Source organism: Catharus ustulatus, chromosome 9 (assembly GCF_009819885.2).
Source record: "Catharus ustulatus isolate bCatUst1 chromosome 9, bCatUst1.pri.v2, whole genome shotgun sequence".
In the NCBI taxonomy this organism is placed as follows: Eukaryota; Metazoa; Chordata; class Aves; order Passeriformes; family Turdidae; genus Catharus; species Catharus ustulatus.
The window spans coordinates 1413445-1435832 of record NC_046229.1 but is presented as its reverse complement, the minus strand read 5'-3'; the positions used below and the strand labels follow the sequence as shown (position 1 = coordinate 1435832).

The following is a 22388-nucleotide window of genomic DNA, read 5'->3' as shown; positions in this document are numbered from 1 at the left end:
GGGGTGACACGGGGGGTGGCACCATGGTGACACAGGGCAGTGCCACCGCGAAGGGGGACAGGCTGGCATCCTGTGGGGACCCAGGCCAGGGTGGCACCACGGGGGACAAGGCCAAGGTGACATCGCGGGGGGGTGGCGGGCTCAGCGCTCTCAGCCCCCCCCGCTCCCTCCCTCCCTCTCTTTTGTTCCCGCTCCCTTTCCCTTCATGCGAGAATAATTCCGGGCGCTGCTGGAAGCAGCCGGGGAGAAAGAAATTCCTCCCGCATCCTCGGGCCGGCCCTGACGTCAGGCTGGGTTTGTCCGTGCCGAGCTGCGGGGAGGGCCCGGCTGTGCCCGCATCCCCTCCGATCCCGCCGGGATTGATTCCCTTTTCCCCCCGATTCGCAGCCCCGCACGCTCCTAATCTGACAGCCGGGAATTAATCGCAATAGGATTAAGGGAGGGGAAGTGCGTCACGAGGTGCGGACACTGGGGTTCTGCTTTGGGGGGAAAGCGGCGGTGGGGAGAGAAAAAAAAATATATATAATTTAAAAAAAAAAAATAAAAAAAAATCTGGGAAATAGGTTGGAGCGTTCCCGGGGGGTGTGTCGGCAGCGAGCGCGCATGTGAGGAGTGCGGGGCGGGAGGCACCGAGCCCGCCTCGTCCTCCCTTTCTCCGAGCATCCTCCGCGGTGCCATCCTGGAGGTGATACAGGCACGGCAGCATCCATGGCCTGCGCCTAGCCTCGCCATCCCGCCTCTTCCTCCTCCTCATCATCATCCTCATCATCATCATCGTCCCGAGGCCGAGCCCCGCGCTCTCCCGTGGTTTTTTTTCCAGGCTCCTTGGAAATTGAGGAATGCAATTCTGCCACCATGATGGAAGGTGGGTGATGATCTGGGAGCGATCCGGGCCTGCGTTCGGGGGGGTTTCATCCTTTTTCTGATTAAATAATAATATTAAAAATGATCCCATCCATCCCTGCCCCTAATCCGCGGCGCGCTGATGGAATAGTAGGTTATTTGTAATTCCATCCCCAGCCCTCTGTGGGCAGCTCGGGCTCTGCCCATTCCCGGTTTTCCACGGAGCCGGGCTGGGATTTGGATGCTGGAATTATGATTTTTATCCCAGAGGATGGATAAGACGAGGAAATTTGAAATTGCAACTTGAGCTGACTTTTTTTTTTTTTTTTTTCTTACCGATGCAGCTCTGGGGGAGGAGGAGGAGATGTTGGATTGGGGGTTTTTTGACATAAAATAAAATGGGGAATGAGGAGGGAATATGGGCTCCAGGATGCTCCAGGGAGCTGTGTCTGATCCTGTGTGGGAAAAGCCTCTGGGCATGACAGGAATTTTATCCTCTGTCGCCTGTCTCGGCCGTATGTAAAGCTCTCCTTTATTATTTATAATTTTAATTCCTCCTGGAGCAGGATGCGGGCGAAGGGCGTCTCGGATTTAATTCTGTTTTAGCAGAATGGATGCTCCAGGGCCGAGGAGAGCAGAATATATTGAATTTTGGGGGATTTCTGGCCCCTTGGTGGCAGCAGCAGGGCCTGGCTCGGTGCAGCCACTTCCAAGCTTGATGACAGGCAGAAATTGGGCTCCTTCCCAGAAAATCCCCGAAATCTGGAGCTGCCCCCTGCCCAAATCCACACAGAATTCCAGGGGATTTTTATGGGGTTTAAATCCCCCCTGCTGCCAGGATTTCAGGTGCCAGCACAGCCCTGTGTGGGCACAGGGGGTGGCCTCTCCTGGGATGGGGTTTGGGTGCTCTGGCGTGAAGAAAATGAGTTTTGTTGTCCTTTAAATGGCAGGAAAAGCCTTCCCTGCTTTCCCTGGTGCTGATGAGAGTCACAAGCAAAACCAGGTTTTAATTTTAGCCCATGACATCAAAGCCATCCCACGACAGGAGCAGGTCATGGCAGGGGAAATGCCATTAAAAACCTGCCTTGGAAAACCAGAATTCCAACGTTTCCAGGGGGATTAACGTGGATAAATCGGAGTTGTTCTGTTGTAGGCCTTGGTTTGAGTTGTTGATTCAGTTTTGAGGCTGCTCAGGGGGAGGAAATTGGGGATTTTAGGCTGTTTTGGGATTTGGGGTTTTTTGTTTTGGGTTTTTTTTTTTTTTAGGTTTTGTTTTATTCCTTGAGGGTTTTGTCCTGGCAGGAGCTTTGGTCAGGGATGGATCCAGAGCTGGGCTCTGGCAGAGGTGGAATCACCTTCCATGACCCAGTCAGGCATGGAAAAAAATGAAATACTAATCATAAAAAGTGAATTATTCAACAGCTTGAAACATTCAAGTGGTTGATGCAAACCTAGAACAGAAGTTGGACAATCAGAAATAATTCCTGTGTTTTTTTGAGTTTTGAAATGGCTGAAATTTGTTTGGATTTGTTGGAAAGTAGAACTCCAACCCCAGATCCCACTGAAGCTCAGGCCCTGTGCAGGGGTGATTTATGGAATATTAATATAATTAATTCAGTGGTTTTAACAAGCTTGGCTTAATTGGAGCTGAAACTTTTAAACCTGTGCTAAACACTGAGAGTTCCTTGTGGTGAATACCTTAAGGGGTTTAATCAGGGTTGTAATTATGGATTCTTTAGGAATTATTTTCCTTGGAAAAAAAGGTAATTCACCTCCTTGGGAATGGCAGAGGATGAGCAACTTCTGCTGGATATTATGCCCAATATATGGAATATTTTCTCATTCTTGGGGGCAACAAAAAGATTTTTCATGGATGTCTAAAAATCCCAATGACACCCCAAAAAAAACCCGAAAGTGGGAGATGTTTCCAGAACCCTGCAGAGGGAATTCCTCCCTGGAACATTCCAGGGATTTGGGTTGGGATGGGGATTAAAACCCACTCAGGTGTGGAGTGAGAGGAGTTTGGATGTTCCTTAGGATGGGAAATGATCCCAACAGGTTTGGATGTTCCTTAGGATGGGAAATGCTCCCAGAACTGGTTTGGATGTTCTCTAGAATTGGGAAATGCTCCCTGAATGGATTTGGATGTTCTCTAGAATTGGGAAATTCTCTAGAACGGGTTTGGATGTTCCCTGGATTGGGGAAATGCTCCCCTAAATGGGTTTGGATGTTCCTTAGATTGGGAAATGCTCAAGAATGAGTTTGGATGTTCCCTGGAACTGGGAAATGCTCTCAGAACAGGTTTGGATGTTCCCTGGAATTGGGAAATGCTCCCAGAACAGGTTTGGATGTTCCTTAGGATGGGAAATGCTCAAGAATGAGTTTGGATGTTCTCTAGAATTGGGAATTGCTCCCAGAATGGGTTTGGATGTTCCTTAAATTGGGAAATGCTCCCAGAATGGGTTTGGATGTTCCTTAGTTGGGGAAATGCTCCCAGAATGGGTTTGGATGTTCCTTAGTTTGGGAAATTCTCTAGAACAGGTTTGGATGTTCCCAAGAATGGGTTTGGATGTTCCCTGGAATTGGGAAATGCTCTCAGAAAGGGTTTGGATGTTCCTTAGGATGGGAAACACTCAATAACGAATTTGGATTTTCCTTAAATTGGGAAATGCTCCCAGAACAGGTTTGGATGTTCCCTGGAATTGGGAAATGCTACCAGAACGGGTTTGGATGTTCCTTAGGATGGGAAATGCTCCCAGAACGGGTTTGGATGTTCTCTAGAATTAGGAAATGCTCCCAGAACGGGTTTGGATGTTCCTTAGGATGGGAAATGCTCCCAGAACGGGTTTGGATGTTCCTTAGTTGGGGAAATGCTCCCAGAACGGGTTTGGCTCCTTCTGGAATCCTCTGCTCCATCTCCAGGGTTTCAAATTCCCTGAAATTTGGGGATGGCAGCTCGGGGATGTTCCTTTGGGGAACTCATTCCTGCTTTTCCTGGAATTGCTCCTCCAGACCCCAAAATGCAGGAAAAACCTTCCCAGAGTGGGGATTTCTCTGAATCCCTTCAAACCTGGAAGTTTGGGAATTTCCATGGGGTTGTGCTCAGGGAATTCCCATGGGAATGTGGGAGGTGCCCAAGCAAGGCTGGGATCAGATAAAATTTGAAATTTCCCTCCCAAAACCAATCTGGGATTCTCTGCTCACATCCAAACTGGGAAAATATTTCTGGGATCATTTTTTAGCCCTGGTGGTCTCTGGGTTTGGAATGCTGGATGTACAAAAAAAAAAATCTTTTTTTTGTGGATTGCAAGAAAATTTGGGAGTTTTGGATTTGAGGAGGAAAATTTAGGGGGGTTGGATTTGAGGAGGAAAATTTGGGTTTTTTTCTGAGGAGGAAAATTTAGGGGAATTTGGGCTTGGGGAGGAAAATTTGGGGTTTTTTATTTTAGGAGGAAAAATTAGGAGGGATTTGAGGAGGAAAATTTAAGGGGGATTTGAATTTGAGGAGCAAAATTTGGGGGGGGTATTTAAGGAAGAGAATTTAGGGGGATTTGGGCTTGGGGGGGTTTTGGATTTGAGGAGGAAAATTTGGGGGTGTTTTTGGGTTTGAGGAGGAAAATTTTGGGAGAATTTGGGCTTGAGGAGGAAAATTTAGGGGGATTTGAATTTGAGGAGGAAAATTTAGGGGTTTTGATTTGATCCAGGAAAATTTGGGTGTTCTGGATTTGAGGAGGAAAGTTTAGGGGGGTTTTGGGTTTGAGGAGGAAAATTTGGGAGTAATTTGGGTTTTTTTGAAGAGGAATATGTGGAGGTTTTTTGAGGAGGAAAATTTGGGGGGGATTTTGGATTGGAGAAGGCAAATTTAGGGGGTTTGGGTTAGAGGAGGAAAATTTAGGATGTTTTGGATTTGAGGAGTAAAATTTGGGTGTTTTGGATTTGAGGAGGAAATTTTGGGGATTTTGGGCTTGATGAGGAAAATCTGGGGGGTTTTATTTGATGAGGAAAATTTGGGGTTTTTTCTTTGAGAAAACCACCAGCATTTATGGAAATATCACAAATTCAGATACCCAAGAGCAATTCTCCATCTGAGAAGGATTTTTCTAGACCTGCTGGAATTTTCTGCAGAAATAGGAAGGAAATAACTTTTTCAGGATGTAGAGAAGATTTTTTTTTTATTTTCCCTCTTTTCCATGCCCAGGAGATGCTGGGCCTGATCCAGGGATTTGGATTCTCAAACCTAAAGTTGTCCATAAAGATTTTTGGGATGTTTTGTGGGGCTGATCCAGGTGGGATTGAGCTGTCCAGGAGGAATTTTGTGGAAATGAGGGCTTGGAAGTGAAAAGCTTGGAAGAAAGAAAAAAAAAAAAAAAAGGCAAAACCTAAAAGAAAAATGTGGTGAAGTTTGGGAAAAGAATGTGGCAAAACCTGAAAAAAAAATTAAAAATATGGCAAAACCTGGGGTGGGGGAAGTGGCAAAACCTTAAAAAAACCCCAAAAAATAACAGACAAATTTAAAAAAAAAAGATTAAACTCCTCCTTGGGGTGAGCCCAGGTTAAAAATCTGCCCTTGGGCGTCCTGAACTGGTGCCCAAAATTCAAGAATTTGGGATTTCCTGGGTGAGTCACTCCTGGTTTTGGGATTGTGGGGAAAGGAATTCTGGGTGAGGTCGGGGCTGCTCCCCTTGGAGCTCCCCCAGGACTGGGATTTGTCCCTAAAAATGAGAATTGGGGTGGAAATCCTGCCCTGAGTGGGGATTGGGGGTGTAAAAAGAATTTGTGTCAGGAATTCTCATCTGGTTTTGGGATTGGAAAGGAGGAATATGAAGGAAAATGGGATTTATGCAGAATTTATGGGAAGAATCCTGACTGGATTTTTGGGAGAGCAGGAAGGCAAAGGAAAATGGGATTTGTGCAGAATTTGTGGCAGGAATCTTGGTCCATCTTTGGGATTGGAGAGGAGGGATATGAAGGAAAATGGAATTTATGCAGAATTTGTTGTAGGAATCCCAGTTTTGGGAGAGGAGGGATATGGAGGAAAATGGGATTTATCCAGAATTTATGGGAAGAATCCTGACTGAATTTTGGGAGAGGAGGGACATTAAAGAAAATGAGATTTATCCAGAGTTTGTGTCAGGAATCCCCACCTAATTTTGGGATTTGAGAGGAGGGACAGGAAGGCAAATGGGATTTATCCAGAATTTGTTGCAGGAATCCCAGCCCAGTTTTGGGAGAGGAGGGATATGAAGCAAAACGGGATTTATTCAGAGTTTGTGGGAAGAATCCCGACCCAATTTTGGGATTGGAGAGGAGGAGCACGAAGGAGAGCAGGGGAAGGAGGGGAGGCAGGGATGAAGGAGGAGAGGATGAGGAAGGGGAGGAGGCAGAGAGGAGGATGGAGAGGGTGAGGAAGGAGGGGATGAGGAAGATGAGGATGAGGAAGGAGGGGAGGCAGAGCTGGTGAAGGAGAGGATGAGGAAGAAGAGGATGAGGAAGGCAGAGCTGATGAAGAAGGGAAGGCAGGGGATGAGGAAGACGAGGATGAGGAAGGCAGAGCTGAGGAAGGAGAGGAGGCAGAGGTGGTGAAGGAGAGGATGAGGAAAGTGGAGCTGATGAAGGAGGGGATGAGGAAGGCAGAGGGGATGAGGAAGGAGGGGAGGCAGAGGTGATGAAGAAGAGGATGAGGAAGGCAGAGATAAGAAAGGAGAGGATGATTGAGAGGATGAGGAAGGCAGAGCTGATGAAGGAAGGGATGAGGAAGAAGAGGATGAGGAAGGCAGAGCTGAAGAAGGGAAGGCAGGGGATGAGGAAGGCAGAGCTGATAAGGAGAGGATGAGGAAGAGGAGGATGAGGAAGAAGGGAAGGCAGAGCTGATGGAGAGGATGAGGAAGGCAGAGCTGATAAGGAGAGGATGAGGAAGAGGAGGATGAGAAAGGCAGAACTGATGAAGAAGAAGGGAAGGCAGGGGATGAGGAAGGAGAAGATGAGGAAGAGGAGGATGAGGAAGGCAGAGCTGATGAAGAAGAAGGGAAGGCAGGGGATGAGGAAGGAGAGGATGATGATGGAGAGGATGAGGAAGACAGAGTGATGAAGGAGGGGAGCACAAGCCCCTCCCCGAGCAGGGCCGGCACTACCGCACGCCCCGAACCTGCCCGGGCACGGCAGGGACAATTCTGCTCATTCCCGTTTTTATTTCTATTTTATATTTCCATTTCTCCTTTCCCCCCCCATTTCCCCATTGGTTTTTATTCCCCGCCCCCATTTGCTCATTATTATTATTTATTTTCCCCCATTTCTCCATTATTATTATTTATTTCCTAATCCCTCCATTATTATTATTTTCCCCCATTATTATTATTATTTATTTCCCCCATTATTATTATTTATTTCCCCCATTATTATTATTTATTTCCCCCCTTTATTATTTCCCCATTATTTCCCTTTCCCTCATTATAATTATTTATTTCCCCCTTATTATTTACTCCCCCATTGTTATTTTTTATTTCCCCCCATTATTTTCAGATCATTTTTTCCCATCCAGCCAATTTTGAACTCATTTCTTCACTCCCATGCCATACATTGAATTTTTTTTCCCCAGATTTGGGATAATCCCATAAACCCCCAATCCCTCACTGTGCTGCAGGTGCATTTTGGGGTTTTTGGGATTTTGGGGTTTCTCTTTTTCCTTTTCCTGTGCCAACCCTTGAGAGCTCAGGTTTTGTTCAGGACCAAAATTCCCTTCCCTGCCCAGAGCTCTGACAGAGAATCCAGGCTGGAAACGCCTCCAGCTGCTGGGATTTGTGGGAAACCCTCCAAAAAAGATTCTTTTAATTTGAATTTCAGTTTAGGTGCTGTGGGTTTTTTTGTAATTTTAATTTCATTTTATTTTTTCCCATTTTAATTTCAATTTTCCCACAAAAAAATATTTGTTTTCCCCCAAACCCCTTACTTTTTCCTCCCAAACCTCCTTTGTTTTTCTTTTTTTTCCCCCAAACCTCCTTTTCTCCTGGGTGATCTCCTCCCTGGAGCCAGGCCTGGAACCGAGGGGAGATGAAATATTGATTGTGCAGGGCTCAGGTTACCCAGAGCAGGGAGAGCCTGGGGGATCTTAGGGGGGCGTTAATTCATGAGATATACAGAAAAAAAAAATGGATTTTTATTAAAATGAGTGAAGATAAAAATTGTCAGGTTGGAAAAAAAATTGTCAGGTTGGGGGAAAAAAAAATCAGGTTGGAAAAATTAAGAAAAAATTGTCAGGTTCAGCCTGGGTCTGATCCTGGAACCTCCAGTCTGTGGAATTTCTGAAGGAAATTAAAAAGATTTGATTGATTTTATAAAGCTGAGCCTTGCTAGGCCAGGCCTTAGGGAGCTTCAGCCCTAAAAGCTCCTGAGGGTGCAGATCCCAAGGCTCAGCTCAGCCCCTCTGCAGGGGGAATTTTCCAATTTTCCTGGTTTATGGGGGATCTGCTCCCAGCACCTTTTTGTTCTCCCAGATTTCCCAAATTTCCCTTTTTTCCCCTCGGTGTTGGAGCTCTGGGCACATTCCAGGATTCAGGAGCAGATTTTGGGTTCTGCTTCAGGGGACACCCAAGGACAGCTCAGCCCTGGGGGGGTTGGGGATGAGGATTTTCCAGGGGGGAGGATCAATGGGAATATTTCTGTTCTTGAGGACTCACCTGAGCCTTGGGGATGGGGAAAAGGATGGGAATGCCAGGAATGGGGCAGGATGAGCCTGAGGGGTTCAGGAATTTATGGGATAAATAGATCCCAAAGGGTGGAAAACCTGGGATAGGGAAAAGGATGGATTTGGGGAAGCAGAACCAGGCAGGAATGGGGCAGGATGAGCCTGAGGAGTTCAGGAATTTGGGGAATAAATGGATCCCACAGGTTGGATTTGGGGAAGCAGAGGAATGCAGGATGAGCCTGGAGGGTTCAGGAATTTATGGGATAAATGGATCCCACAGGATGGAAAATCTGGGATAGGGAACAGGGTGGATTTGGGGAAGCAGAACCAGGCAGGATGAACCTGTGAGTCCAGGAATTTATGGAATAAATGGATCCCAAAGGATGGAAAATCTGGGATAGGGAAAAGGATGGATTTAGGGAAGAAGAGGAATGGGGCAGGATGAACCTGAGGAGTTCAGAAATTTATGGGATAAATGGATCCCAAAGGATGGATTTGGGAATGCCAGGAATGGGGAAGGATGAACCTGTGAGTTCAGGAATTTAGGGAAATAATAACTGGGAAATATTAACTGGGAGATAAATATTACTGCAGAATAACTGGGAAACAAATATGGAGAGGGAAATATCAACTGGGAAATATTAACTGTAAAAAATATTAACTGGGAAACAAATATTGAGTAGGAAATATTAACTGGGAAATAAATATTACTGCAGAATGAGTGAGAAATATTAACTGGGAAATAAATGTGGAGTGGGAAATGTTGACTGTGAAGCAATGAACTGTGGAATAAATATTGAGTGGGAAGATGAAGTGGGAAATAAGTGAGTCCCACCCACTGGGAGGGAGTTAATGAGTGATAAATGAACGAAGAAATGGCAGAAACAAATGAACAAATTCCTGAATTCTGGGATGTTGGGGTCCCTTGGTCCTTCCATGTGAAGGGAATGAGGAACCTGAGGAGGATTTATATTTATATTTATATTTATATTTATATTTATATTTATATTTATATTTATATTTATATTTATATTTATATTTATATTTATATTTATATTTATATTTATATTTATATTTATATTTATATTTATATTTATATTTATATTTATATTTATATTTATATTTATATTTATATTTATATTTATATTTATATTTATATTTATATTTATATTTATATTTATATTTAATTTCCCTTTTCTTGGTGTTCCTTCCACTCTCAGGACTGAAAAAACGAACCAGGAAGGCCTTTGGAATACGCAAGAAAGAGAAGGACACTGACTCCACGTGAGTTGAGCAGAGCTCATGGGGTTTTTAATGTTGTTTTTAATTTTGGTTTGGGTTTTTTATAATTTTGGGGGTTTTTAAATTTTTTTTTTAATTTGGGGGAACAGCCCCAAGCTGTGCCAGGGGAGGTTTAGATTGGATATTTGGGAAAATTCATCACGGAAAGGTTTTCCAGCCCTGGCACAGCCGCCCAGGATCCCCATCCCTGGCAGGATTTAAAATCCCTGTGGATGTGGCACTTGGGGACACGGGGCAGGTTGGGTTTGATGTTTTTCCAACCCAAACAATTCCAGGATTCTCAGCCAGCGCTGCTGTGGCTTTGGGGTGGGTGTCCCCGAGTGCCAGCACGTCCTGGGGACAGCAGGGGACAGGGAGTCCCCTCCTCAGCTCTGCTCTGAGGAACTCCCGGCTTTTCCCGTTTGTTCCATCGGGATTTGTTTCCCTGAGCTGTTTTGTGTCCTGCTGGGAGGGGACAGACCCCTGGTGGCCCTGCTGGCCCTGCTGGGCTTTTCCTGCTGCAAACAGGAACGGGACACAGGGATCACATCCCCAAAGCGAGCTGTGCACCCCGAGGTGTCACCCTGCTGTCCCCAGGGGTGGTGGCACCCCCGCACCGAGCTGTGGGACAGCCAGGAGCTCCAAGATTGATCCGGGAGGGAGGGAGGAGCTCCTGTGCATCTCCTGCCGTGGGAATGCTGGAGCAGCGCTGGGATTGCAGCTCCGTCCCCTGTTTGTCCTCTCCTTCCATCCCTCCCTGTCCCGCTGCTCCATCCCTCCCTGTCCCACTGCTCCATCCCTCCCTGTCCCACTGCTCCATCCCTCCCTGTCCCACTGCTCCATCCCTCCCTGTCCCACTGCTCCATCCCTCCCTGTCCCACTGCTCCATCCCTCCCTGTCCCACTGCTCCATCCCTCCCTGTCCCACTGCTCCATCCCTCCCTGTCCCACTGTTCCATCCCTCCCTGTCCCACTGTTCCATCCCTCCCTTCTCCCCCGTTCCACCCCTGTCTCTTCTCTCCCTTTCCATCCCTGTCCCTTCTCCCATGTTCCATCTTGCCTTCCTTCTCCCGTTCCATCCCCGCCTTTTCTCCCGTTCCATCCCCGCCTTTTCTCCCGTTCCATCCCCGCCTTTTCTCCCGTTCCATCCCCGCCTTTTCTCCCGTTCCATCCCCGCCTTTTCTCCCGTTCCATCCCCGCCTTTTCTCCCGTTCCATCCCCGCCTTTTCTCCCGTTCCATCCCCGCCTTTTCTCCCGTTCCATCCCCGCCTTTTCTCCCGTTCCATCCCCGCCTTTTCTCCCGTTCCATCCCCGCCTTTTCTCCCGTTCCATCCCCGCCTTTTCTCCCGTTCCATCCCCGCCTTTTCTCCCGTTCCATCCCCGCCTTTTCTCCCGTTCCATCCCCGCCTTTTCTCCCGTTCCATCCCCGCCTTTTCTCCCGTTCCATCCCCGCCTTTTCTCCCGTTCCATCCCCGCCTTTTCTCCCGTTCCATCCCCGCCTTTTCTCCCGTTCCATCCCCGCCTTTTCTCCCGTTCCATCCCCGCCTTTTCTCCCGTTCCATCCCCGCCTTTTCTCCCGTTCCATCCCCGCCTTTTCTCCCGTTCCATCCCCGCCTTTTCTCCCGTTCCATCCCCGCCTTTTCTCCCGTTCCATTCCATCCCCGCCTTTTCTCCCGTTCCATCCCCGCCTTTTCTCCCGTTCCATCCCCGCCTTTTCTCCCGTTCCATCCCCGCCTTTTCTCCCGTTCCATCCCCGCCTTTTCTCCCGTTCCATCCCCGCCTTTTCTCCCGTTCCATCCCCGCCTTTTCTCCCGTTCCATCCCCGCCTTTCCTCCCGTTCCATCCCCGCCTTTTCTCCCGTTCCATCCCCGCCTTTCCTCCCGTTCCATCCCCGCCTTTCTTCTCTCATTCCGTCCCTCTCTTCTCCCGTTCCATCCTTCCCTTCTCCCCCGTTCCATCCCCAGCCCCTCTCCGTCCCGGTCCCGTCCCCTCTCCGTCCCGGTCCCGTCCCCTCTCTGTCCCGGTTCCGTCCCCTCTCTGTCCCGTTCCATCCCTCTCTATCCCGTTCCATCCCCCTGCTCAGCCCGGAGGGATCCCGGGCCGTGCGGAGGTCACGGCGCAGGACGCGGTGATTAATTAGCGGCAGCGCTGATTAGCGCGGCGGGGTCACGGCGCGGGCACGGCCCCGGGGGATCGGGGAGCTGCAAATCCCTGCGGCGGCGGGGATGGAACGGGATAGAGAGGGGATGGAACGGGGATAGAGAGGGATGAAACCGGGATAGAGAGGGGACGGGGATGGGACCTGGATGGAACGGGAGAGAAGGGACAGGGGATGGAACGGGATAGAACCGCGACAGAGAGGGGACGGGGATGGAACCGGGATAGAGAGGGGACAGGGATGGAACGGGATAGAGAGGGGATGGAACGGGATAGAGAGGGGACGGGGACGGAACCGGGATAGAGAGGGGACGGGGATGGAACCGGGATGGAACGGGATAGAGAGGGGACGGGGAGGGAGCAGGGATAGAGAGGGGACAGGGATGGAACGGGATGGAACCGGGATGGAGAGGGGACAGGGGATGGAACCGGGATAGAGAGGGGACGGGGATGGAACGGGGTGGAACCGGGATAGAGAGGGGATGGGGATGGAACGGGATGGAGAGGGGACAGGGGATGGAACCGGGATAGAGAGGGGACGGGGATGGAACGGGGTGGAACGGGAGAGAACGGGATAAAGAAGGTACGGGGATGGGAACGGGATAGAGAGGGGACGGGAATGGAAGAGAAGAGAGGGATGGAATGGGACAGAGAGGGGACGAGGATGGAACCGGGATAAAGAAGGGACAGGGATGGGACAGGGGCTAAAGAGGGGACGAGGATGTACCGGGATAGAGAGGGGATGGAACGGGGATAAAGATGAAACGGGATAAGGAGGGGACAGGGATGGAACGGGATAAAAAGTCCCTGGGCAGTGCTGGGATGGCCCAGCCCAGCCCCCAAACCCCAAATCCCATCAGCAGGTTGGGGATTGGGGGCCCGGGCAGATTCCCAATCCGTTCAGCTCTCAGGGTGAGTCCTTCTGGCAGGAGGAGAGGCTGGAAATTCCTCCAGATGGGATTTGTGTCTCCTGCAGGAGGATGGGCTGGGGGCAGGGGCCCCAGCAGCAGGAACACTTCATTTATTTATTATTTTTTTAATGCTAGTTTTATTGTTTTTATGCTTCATTATGTTTTATTATTATTTTTATTAATTTTTATTATTTTTCCTATTTTATTTATTTTTATTGATTTATTTATTTGTATTGATTGATTTATTTTTATTGATTTTATTTATTTTTTATTTATTTTTTAATTTGTAATTAAGTTTTTTTTATTTTATTCTTAATTTTTTAATTTTTTTGGATTTTATTTTATTTTTAAAAGTTATTTTTAAATTTATTTTTTAATTTAATTTTTTTAATTTTTAAAAATGTTGAAATTTTTAAATTTTATTTTGAATTTTAAAAAATTTAAAAATTAAAAATATTTATTTTTTATTTATTTTTAATTTATTTTTATTTTTAAATTTATTTTTTATTTATTTATTAGTTATTTATTTTTAATTTTTTAAAATTTATTTTACTGACAAACATCAATTCATCGCCTGATAACACCACGGGGAAAAAAAAAAAAAAAAAAAAAACAATTTCTGTGACCTTGCATGGGCTCCACGAGGAGCAGGCAGCTCAGGCGTGCTGCTGATGTTGGAATTCCAGTTTGGCTGCCTTGAGTTCATTAAAAACCCAATTCCCAAGTGTTGATGGGGCACTAACCCAGCTCCTTTCTCTGTTCTTTGCAGAGGGTCACCAGACAGGGATGGCATCGTGAGTATTGTCCCCCTGTCCCTGCAGTGCCACCCCCAGCACCTTCCCTGCTTAATACAGAAAATAAACGTACAAAAAATTAATGTAAAATGTAAAATAAATGTACAAACCCACGGGGGAAAGGCAAATCCCAGGTTTAAATACAAATATTGCTCAAGCCTCCTCCTCATCCTCATTCCCATCCTGCAGGGCTTGGGTTGGATTTGCTGCCCTGAGGAGCTCAGGAATTGCCAGAGCAGCTGGGCTGGTCCCAGCCTTTATTTCTATTTTCTGTATTAACCTGAAAACAAGGTTGTGTTCGTGGTTTGGTTTCCATTTTTTAAAGGCTGCTGCTTTTATTCCTGGGGTGTTTAGGCTGGAATGTCCCTGCTGGAGCTGCTCCTAAATTTAGTGTTGGGTACCAAAAGTGAGCTGGGCTTTATTTCTTCAGCAAATCCAGATTTTAGAATTTCACCTCCAAATGAAGATGGGTCCCTTGGGAGGCTCAGCAGGGAGAGCAGTGCTGGGGTGTTTTATTAAAAAAATAACAATTTCAGGGGTGAAGCTGCTCCCTGCAAGAAATCATTTTGGTTTTCCCCAAATCCTCGGCTTTGGGCCCTCCCTGTGTTCTTGAGCTGCTTGTTAGGAAATAGAGATTAAAGTAGAGGTGGTGCCTTCAGCAGGGCTCTATTCAGCAGTGGTACAGGAATAAATAAAGATTTAGGTTGGATAAATTCATAAATAGCAGATTTAGGCTGGATAAATTAATAAAGGACAGGTTCAGGCTGGATAAATGAATAAATAACAAGTTTAGGTTGGATAAATTAATAAAGGACAGGTTTTAAAGGGCAGGTTTAGGTTGGATAAATTAATAAATAGGAGGTTCAGTCTGAAAAAATTAATAGATAGCAGGTTTGGGTTGGATAAATTAATAGATAGCAGGTTTGGGTTGGATAAATTAATAAAAGACAGGTTTAGGCTAGATAAATTAATAAATAACAAGTTTAGGTTGGATAAATTAATAAACAGCAAATTTAGGCTGGATAAATTAATAGAGAACAGGTTTTAAAGGGCAGGTTTAAATTGGGTAAATTAATAACTAGCAGGTTTAGTGTGGATAAATTAATAAAGGACATGGTTAGGATGGGTAAATTAATAAATAGCAAATTTAGGTTGGATAAATTAATAGAGGACAGGTTTTAAAGGGCAAGTTTAGATGGATAAATTAATAAATAGCAGGTTCAAGTTGGATAAATTAATAAATAGCAGGTTTGGGCTGGAAAAATTAATAAATAGCAGGTATAGGTTGGATGCATTAATAATGGACAGGTTTGGGTTGCATAAATTAATAAATAACAGGTTTAGGTTGGATTAATTAATAAGGAAGAGGTTTAGGATGGATAAATTTATAAATAGCAGATTTTAGTTGAAGACATTAATAAATAGCAGGTTTGGGTTGGATAAATGAATACAGGACTGGTTTAAGATGGATAAATGAATAAAAGACCAGTTAAATTTGGATAGAAGAATACAGGACCAGTTAGATTTGGATAAATTGATACAGGACAGGTTTAAGATGGATAAATGAATACAGGACAGGTTTATAATGAATAAATGAATACAGGACCAGTTAAATTTGGATAAATGGATACAGGACAGGTTTGGGTTGGACATCTGGAGGAATTCCCCCTCAGGAAGGGAACTCTGGGGGTTTGGAGTCCCCAGCCCTGCTGTGGCCCTGGGTGTTCCTGGAGATTTTTCCCAACTTTCATTGACTGGAACATGCCCAGGCTGTTCCCTCTCCCTGCAGAGATCCCACGGGCAGAGGGAGCTCGGGTGTCCCCTCCAAGGAGGCAGAAATGCAATTTTTGGGGAACAAAATGAAGCTGCTGAAGGTGATTGAGGCAGAGGGGTCAGAGGTGGAGACATTAAATATCATTTTTCATCTTCCAGACCCTTTCCCACATCATTTTTTCCACCTAAATTTTGACTGCTGAATAGAGCCCACTGGAAAATCCCCTTTTAATCCCGGTGGAGCCACAGCTGAGCCTCCCTTTCCTGACACAGCTCCCAAAAGTTTAGTTTTGTGCATTTAACGAGGAAAAAAAAACCCAAAACCAGGCGAGGAGCAGATATTTTAACCCTTTTTCTGCCGCCCCCACCCTTGCAGCAGCCCAGCCCTCATCCCACTGATCCAACTTCCAATAGCAAAGCCGAGGGCACGTGGGAAGGAGGAAATAAAAACGGGGTAAGGAAAACAGAGCTGGGCTCAGGGGCGTGGAAAGCAGGGAATCCTGCTCGGTTTGGAGCCCTGAGTGCAGGGAAAAACCTGCAGGGGGAAAATAAATCCCAATGGATGGGGGGAAAAGCAGGAATTCCCTGGAGCAGAATTCCCACAGGAGCTTTTCCTGAGCTGGGGATGGGATTGTTCCCATGGATGATCCCATTTAGAAGCCCCAAATTGTGATGGTTATGGGGTTTGGGTGCCCAGGGACAGCCAGGAAAGGGTTCCTGAGGTGCTGGAGCCTTTTCCAGCTGGAATTCCCTGGATGCCCAGCAGCAGCTCCTGGGTTTGTTGGTGTTTCATGGCATGGACTCATCCCACACCATTCCCACTGCTCCATCCTGAGCCCACAGTGCCTGGCATGGGGGTAATGGGGTCTGGGTCCTTCTGGAGTTCTCCTTTCTGGGGGGGATAACGGGATCTGGATCCTCTTTGGGATTGTCCTTTATGGGGGATAACGGGATCTGGATCCTCTTTGGGATTGTCCTTTATGGGGGATAATGGGATCTGGATCCCCCTGGGGTTCTTTCTGGGGGATAATGAGATCTGGATCTTCCCTGGGGTTCTCATTTCTGGAGAGAATGGGAACTGGATCCCCCTGGGGTTGTCCTTTCTGGGAGATAATGGGATCTAAATCCTCCCAGGAGGAGTTCTTTCTGGGGGATAATGGGGTCTGGATCCTCCTGGGGGATAATGGGGTCTGGATCCCCTCTGGGGTTCTCATTTCTGGAGATAGTGGGATCTGGATCCCTGCTGGGGTTCTCATTTCTGGGGGATTATGAGATCTGGATCCTCCCTGGGGTTCTTTCTGGGGGATAATGGGATCTGAATCCTCCTTGAGATTTTAATTTCTCAGGGATAATGGGATCTGGATCCTCCTTGGGTTCTCCTTTTGGGGGATAATGGGGTCTGGATCCTCCTTGGGATTGTCCTTTCTGGGGGATAATGGGATCTGGATCCTCCCTGGGGGATAACGGGGTCTGGATCCTCCTTGGGGTTCTTTCTGGGGATAATGGGGTCTGGATCCTCCCTGGAGTTCCCCTTTCTGGGAGATAATGGGATCTGGATCCTCCTGGGGGATAATGGGGACTGGATCCCCCTGGGATTGTCCTTTCTGGGGGTTAATGAGGTCTGGATCCTCCCTGGAGTTCCCCTTTCTGGGAAATAATGGGATCTGGATCCTCCTGGGAAATAATGGGATCTGGATCCTCCTGGGAGATAATGGGATCTGGATCCTCCTGGGGGATAATGGGGTCTGGATCCCCCCTGGGATTCTCATTTCTCAGGGATAATGGGATCTGGATCCTCCCTGGGGTTTGCTCACCTCCCAGGAAATGTTTCCTGTTGGGTTTCCCTGGCACTTCCAGCACAGCAGGAGCATTTCCTCACTTCCCCCTAAGGAATGCTGGATTTCCACCTGATAAATATTAAAAAAAACCCCTCTCCTTCCATCTCAGAGGACTGGGGGAATTCCAGAGGTGGGGAATGCTGCTGGGTTTGGGGTGTGTGGGATGTGCTGTGCTCCTGCTTCCCCCATTTCAACCACGGGGATTTTCCTTTCCAGAAGAAAACCAACGGAGCCCCAAATGGATTTTATGCAGAGATCGACTGGGACAGATATGTAAGTGTGCCCTGGAGCTTCCCTGCATCCCATGGAGATCCCAGGCTCTTCCCACACTCATTTTGGGCTCTTGGGGTGAAATCAGCTCTGTCCAGGCACCAATTCCATGCCTGCAGGCCAAGCAGAATTCCCAGGAATGAGGTGGCTCTGGAGAGCTCTGTCCTGGTCCAGGGCATGTTGAGGTTTATCCAGTGAAAACTTTATTAATATAAATAATAAATACATGTTTATAATATTTATATTAATATTTTATTAATGTTTGTATTAATATTTCTATTAATATCTATATTGATATTATTTTAAAAATTATAAACAAGGATTAAAACCTTTCCTCCTGCAAAATGAATTGTGGATTTGAGGAGCCCTTTGCTCTGGGACATCCTTTCCCACAGGAGGCAAGAGCTGCTCCAGATTTCCAGGAATTCACATTCCTGATTTTCCTGGATTTATGTTTTTTTGTGTTCCCAGAACTCACCTGAGCTGGATGAGGAGGGATACAGCATCAGACCCGAGGAACCAGGATATATCCTTTGGGTTTGGCTTTGCCTCTTGCTTCACAGGCAGCCCACTGCCTCTTTTTATTTATTTATTATTATTATTAATTTTCACCTCTGGATTTTCATTTGGAGCTGGCACTCCCCAGATAAATCTGGATTCCCATGGGAATTACCTGAGGTTTTTGGATTGTTTTTAATTCACTGCTATGAAATGAGGAGTGGGGGAACATCCCATGGGAGACACAAATATCCATGGAGGTCCTGGAGAAAAGGAGGAGCAGGGAGGAGATCCTGGGCTTTGACAAGGAGGGAACAGCCAGGGGGGATTTGGGGTCTGCTCCCAGGGAATGGGACAGGAGAGGGAACAGAAACAGGAGAGGGAATGGCCTTGAGCTCCAGAGGAGGTTTAGGTTGGATATTTGGGGAAATTTCCATGGAAAAGTCTGGTCTGGCACTGGAGCAGCTGCCCAGGGCAGGGCTGAGCCCCCATCCCTGGGAGGGTTTAAATCCCTGTGGATGTGGCACTTGGGGATGGCTGGAGCTGATTTATCTCATGGGGCTTTTCCAGACTGAACAATTCCATGAAATCCAGCTGTGGATCTGGGCTGGATTTACCCTGAGAACAGCAGCTCCACATGCTCAGGGTGCAGCAGTGATGTGCCCAGCTTGGGATTTTCCCTCCCTATTAGGGGTCAGAGTTTCAGAGGAGGTTTAGGTTGGATATTTGGGAAAATTTCTCCATGGAAAAGTCTGATCTGGCATTGGAGCAGCTGCCCAGGGCAGTGCTGGGGGATGGCTGGAGCTGATTTATCTCCTGGGGCTTTTCCAACCTGAACAATTCCATGAAATCCAGCTGTGGATCTGGGCTGGATTTACCCCGAGAACAGCAGCTCCACATGCCCAGGAGTGCAGCAGTGCCATCCCCAGCTCGGAATTTCCTCCCTTTTATTTGGGGTCAGCACTTCAGAATCACCAAACCTTTGGAACAGCCCACCAAAAGAAAATTCCTTAACTGTGCTGCACCCACCAAAGGAAAGCACTTCTACTCCTCGAGCGAGTCAGAGGAGGAGGAGGAGGCTCACAAGAAGTTCAACATCAAGATCAAACCCCTGCAGGCCAAGGACGCCCTGCGCAGCGCGGCCACCGTGGACGAGCTCAGGGCTTCCGTGGGCAACATCGCCCTGTCCCCGTCCCCCGTGGTGAGTCCTGCCCTGTGCCACCCTCCTGCCACCCTCCCCATCCCCCGTGGTGATTCCTGTCCCTCCTCACCCTCCTCATCCCCACGAGGATCCTCCCAGGCTCAGCTCATGTCCCACTCGTTGGTGGTTTTGTTTTCAGCTTGTTGAGATGATGTTTTAGGGTTTAAAGCATCTTTAAAAATTCCCTTTGCTGCTCATAAAGGAGATTAGGGTGTGTCATCCCCTGATTTTTTTTTCTCCCCTCTTCTGATTTTTGCGATGAGGGAAAAAAAGGAAATTCATTCCAGGGGAATTTTCAGTCATCACCGTGAGGGTCTTGCCCTGATTCCCAAGCCAAGGAAAGAATCTTCCATGGGGTTTTAGAGGGATTTTTGGAGGTGAATCCGGGTTCCTCCCATTGAGGGTCTTGCCCTGATTCCCAAAAAATCCATCTGTAGGATTTTCCATGGGATTTTAGAGGATTTTTAGAGGTGGATCCACATCCCTGGAAGGTTCCTCCCATTGAAGGTCTTGCCCTGATTCCCAAGCCAAGGAAAGGATCTGCAGGATTTTCCATGGGATTTTAGAAGATTTTTGGAGGTGAATCCGGGTTCTTCCCATTGAGGGTTTTACCCTGATTCCCAAGGAATCCATCTGTAGGATTTTCCATGGGGTTTTTGATGTTTCTCACCCTGGAGGTGAATCCAGGTCCCTGGAGGTTTCCTCCCATTGAAGGTCTTACCCTGATTCCCAAAAAATCCATCTGTAGGATTTTCTATGGGGTTTTAAAGGGAATTTTGGAGGTGAATCCAGGTTCCTCCCATTGAAGGTCTTGCCCTGGTTCCCAAGGAATCCATCTGTAGGATTTTCCATGGGGTTTTAAAGGGATTTTTGGAGGTGAATCCAGGTCCCTGGAAGGTTCCTTCCATTGAGGGTCTTGCCCTGATTCTCAAGGAATCCACCTGTAGGATTTTCCATGGGGTTTTGGATGGATGTTTCTCACCCTGGAGGTGAATCCAGGTTCCTGGAGGGAAAGTTCATTTTTCCTTAAAAGCCTGCCATAAAAACCACCCCCTCTGTTCTCCTAAAGCTTGTTAAGATCCCTGCTGGCTCATCCCAAGCTGTTCAGCCATGAAAAAATTGGATTCTGGGCTTTCAGGAGGTTTTAGTGACTTCCCAGACGAAGCTTTCCATGATTTATAAATAAATAACCTGGATCTGAAGTGTCAGTGACTCTCCAAGCCAAACTGAAATAAAATCCGAGGGTTTTGTTTCTGCTTCCCAAGCAGGGACTTTGTTTGTTGGCATTCCAGGGTTAGAAATGGCACTTGGATGCTTTGGGAAGCACAAAAAAAATTAAAAAAAAAAAAAGGGGGAGAACTCAACCTTGAAATGAACAACTCAATAATGGTGGTAATAGGAAATAACAGGAAATTCTAGTGGAATGTGCTTTTTACCAAAGATTATTTTTTTTTCTTATTATTCTGACAGGAATTCCAGCTTTTCCTGGGTACCCCCAGGAATGGAATTCTGACAGGAATTCTGACAGGAATTCCAGCTTTTCCTGGGCCCTCAGCAATGGAATTCCAGCTTTTCCTGGGCACCCATGGGAATGGAATTCTGACAGGAGTTCCAGCTTTTCCTGGGCATTCCTAACAATGGAATTGTGACAGGAATTCCAGCTTTTCCTGGGCATCCAGGGGAATGGAATTATGACAGGAATTCTGACAGGAATTCCAGCTTTTCCTGGGCACTCAGCAATGGAATTGTGACAGGAATTCTGACAGGAATTCCAGCTTTGCCTGGGCACTCAGCAATGGAATTCTGACAGGAATTCCAGCTTTTCCTGCCCTCCTCCCTCTCCCAAACCAGCCACAAAGCCCTGATGGGAGGGAGATCCCAAATCCCATGGACTGGGCTGGGAAGGAGCTGAACTCCCATCCCAATCCACACCTGGACCAGATGCTGTGTCCTTTGTCACCATCATTGCCAGCCCTCTGCCCTGGGAATGGGGCAGACTGGGAATGACCATCGTATTTTATCAATGCAATGACAAAACAATGGAATTCTTCCCCTAAGATGCCTCAGACACAGCTTTTATATTTATATTTCCAAATTTTATATTTCCAAATTTTATATTTCCAAATTTTATATTTCCAAATTTTATATTTCCAAATTTTATATTTCCAAATTTTATATTTCCAAATTTTATATTTCCAAATTTTATATTTCCAAATTTTATATTTCCCTCCAGTCTCCCTCTGGAGCCCTCCTGTCCCTCTGCTTTGTCTTTAACCTGACACAAATCTTCCATTTTTCTTTATAAAAAACCCCTCACCTTCTCATTCTCTCTCTTTTTTTTTTATTTTTTTTCCTCTCTCTGCCTCCTTTTAGAGGAAAAGTCCGGTAAGAAATGCAATTTTTATCTCCTGGAATGATTTTAACCCAGCTTTGTGTGCTGCTGTCCTGTCTGTAGAGCTGAAATGCCAAAAGCAAATAACACCTCTGCCCTTCTAGGACCAAGTTTAATTTCCTTTATCGCTGGCTTAGAGCTTTTTAAAACAGAATGTGTAAAAATAGAGCTGGGCTTGGCTCTGAGCCCGGCTTTGGGGGATTGTAAAGGTTTTACCTGGATCCCAAAGGTAGGAGGAGGCAGAAAAACCCAAAGTGGTGCCTTTGGGGTTTGTCCAGGAGAGCTCAGCTTCCCGTGGGGAAATCCCCCAAATCCCCCCTGCCCAGGATTTGGGTTCCCTGGTGGCTCTGGGGACCTTGGGGTGCTGACCTGTCACTCTCTGACCAGGTGTCTCTTCTCTCCCCCTCTCGCTGACCGCAGCGGCGCAGCCCGGTAAGGGAATGGGGTTGGGATTGGGGAATGGGATTGGGATTGGGGAATGGGATTGGGATTGAGGATTAGGGACTGGGGAATTTGGGGAATGGGGATTGGTGAATGGGGATTGGGGAATGGGATTGGGATTGGGGTCGGGAATGGGGATTGGGGTCAGGGAATGGGAATGGGGATTGGGGAATAGGGATTGGGGATTGGGGTCAGGGATTGGGGATTGGGGTCAGGGAATGGGAATGGGATTGGGGTCAGGGATTGGAGAATGGGAATGGGATTGGGGTCAGGGAATGGGAATGGGATTGGGATTGGGGTCAGGGAATG

The 22388-nt window shown here is 47.0% G+C and overlaps 1 protein-coding gene across 6 annotated transcripts in view; it reads left to right on the top strand.

Annotated features, from left to right (window-relative positions):
* The first annotated feature begins 404 nt into the window (after nt 1–404).
* Nucleotides 405–22388, top strand: part of SGIP1 (SH3GL interacting endocytic adaptor 1) — a 56852-nt gene continuing 34868 nt past the window's right edge. For 2 of the 6 annotated variants that reach the window (XM_033067397.2, XM_033067401.2), the window contains exons 1-8: nt 511–865; nt 9745–9808; nt 13642–13666; nt 17494–17550; nt 18019–18073; nt 19071–19246; nt 21620–21631; nt 22059–22070. In XM_033067397.2, coding sequence (XP_032923288.1) covers nt 856–865; nt 9745–9808; nt 13642–13666; nt 17494–17550; nt 18019–18073; nt 19071–19246; nt 21620–21631; nt 22059–22070 — 411 coding nt within the window. In that variant the 5' untranslated portion in view covers nt 511–855. Of the gene's footprint in view, nt 460–504; nt 866–9744; nt 9809–13641; nt 13667–17493; nt 17551–18018; nt 18074–19070; nt 19247–21619; nt 21632–22058; nt 22071–22388 lie in introns of those variants that run through there. The other 4 variants (XM_033067399.2, XM_033067396.2, XM_033067398.2 and 1 more) reach the window with 3 other exon arrangements.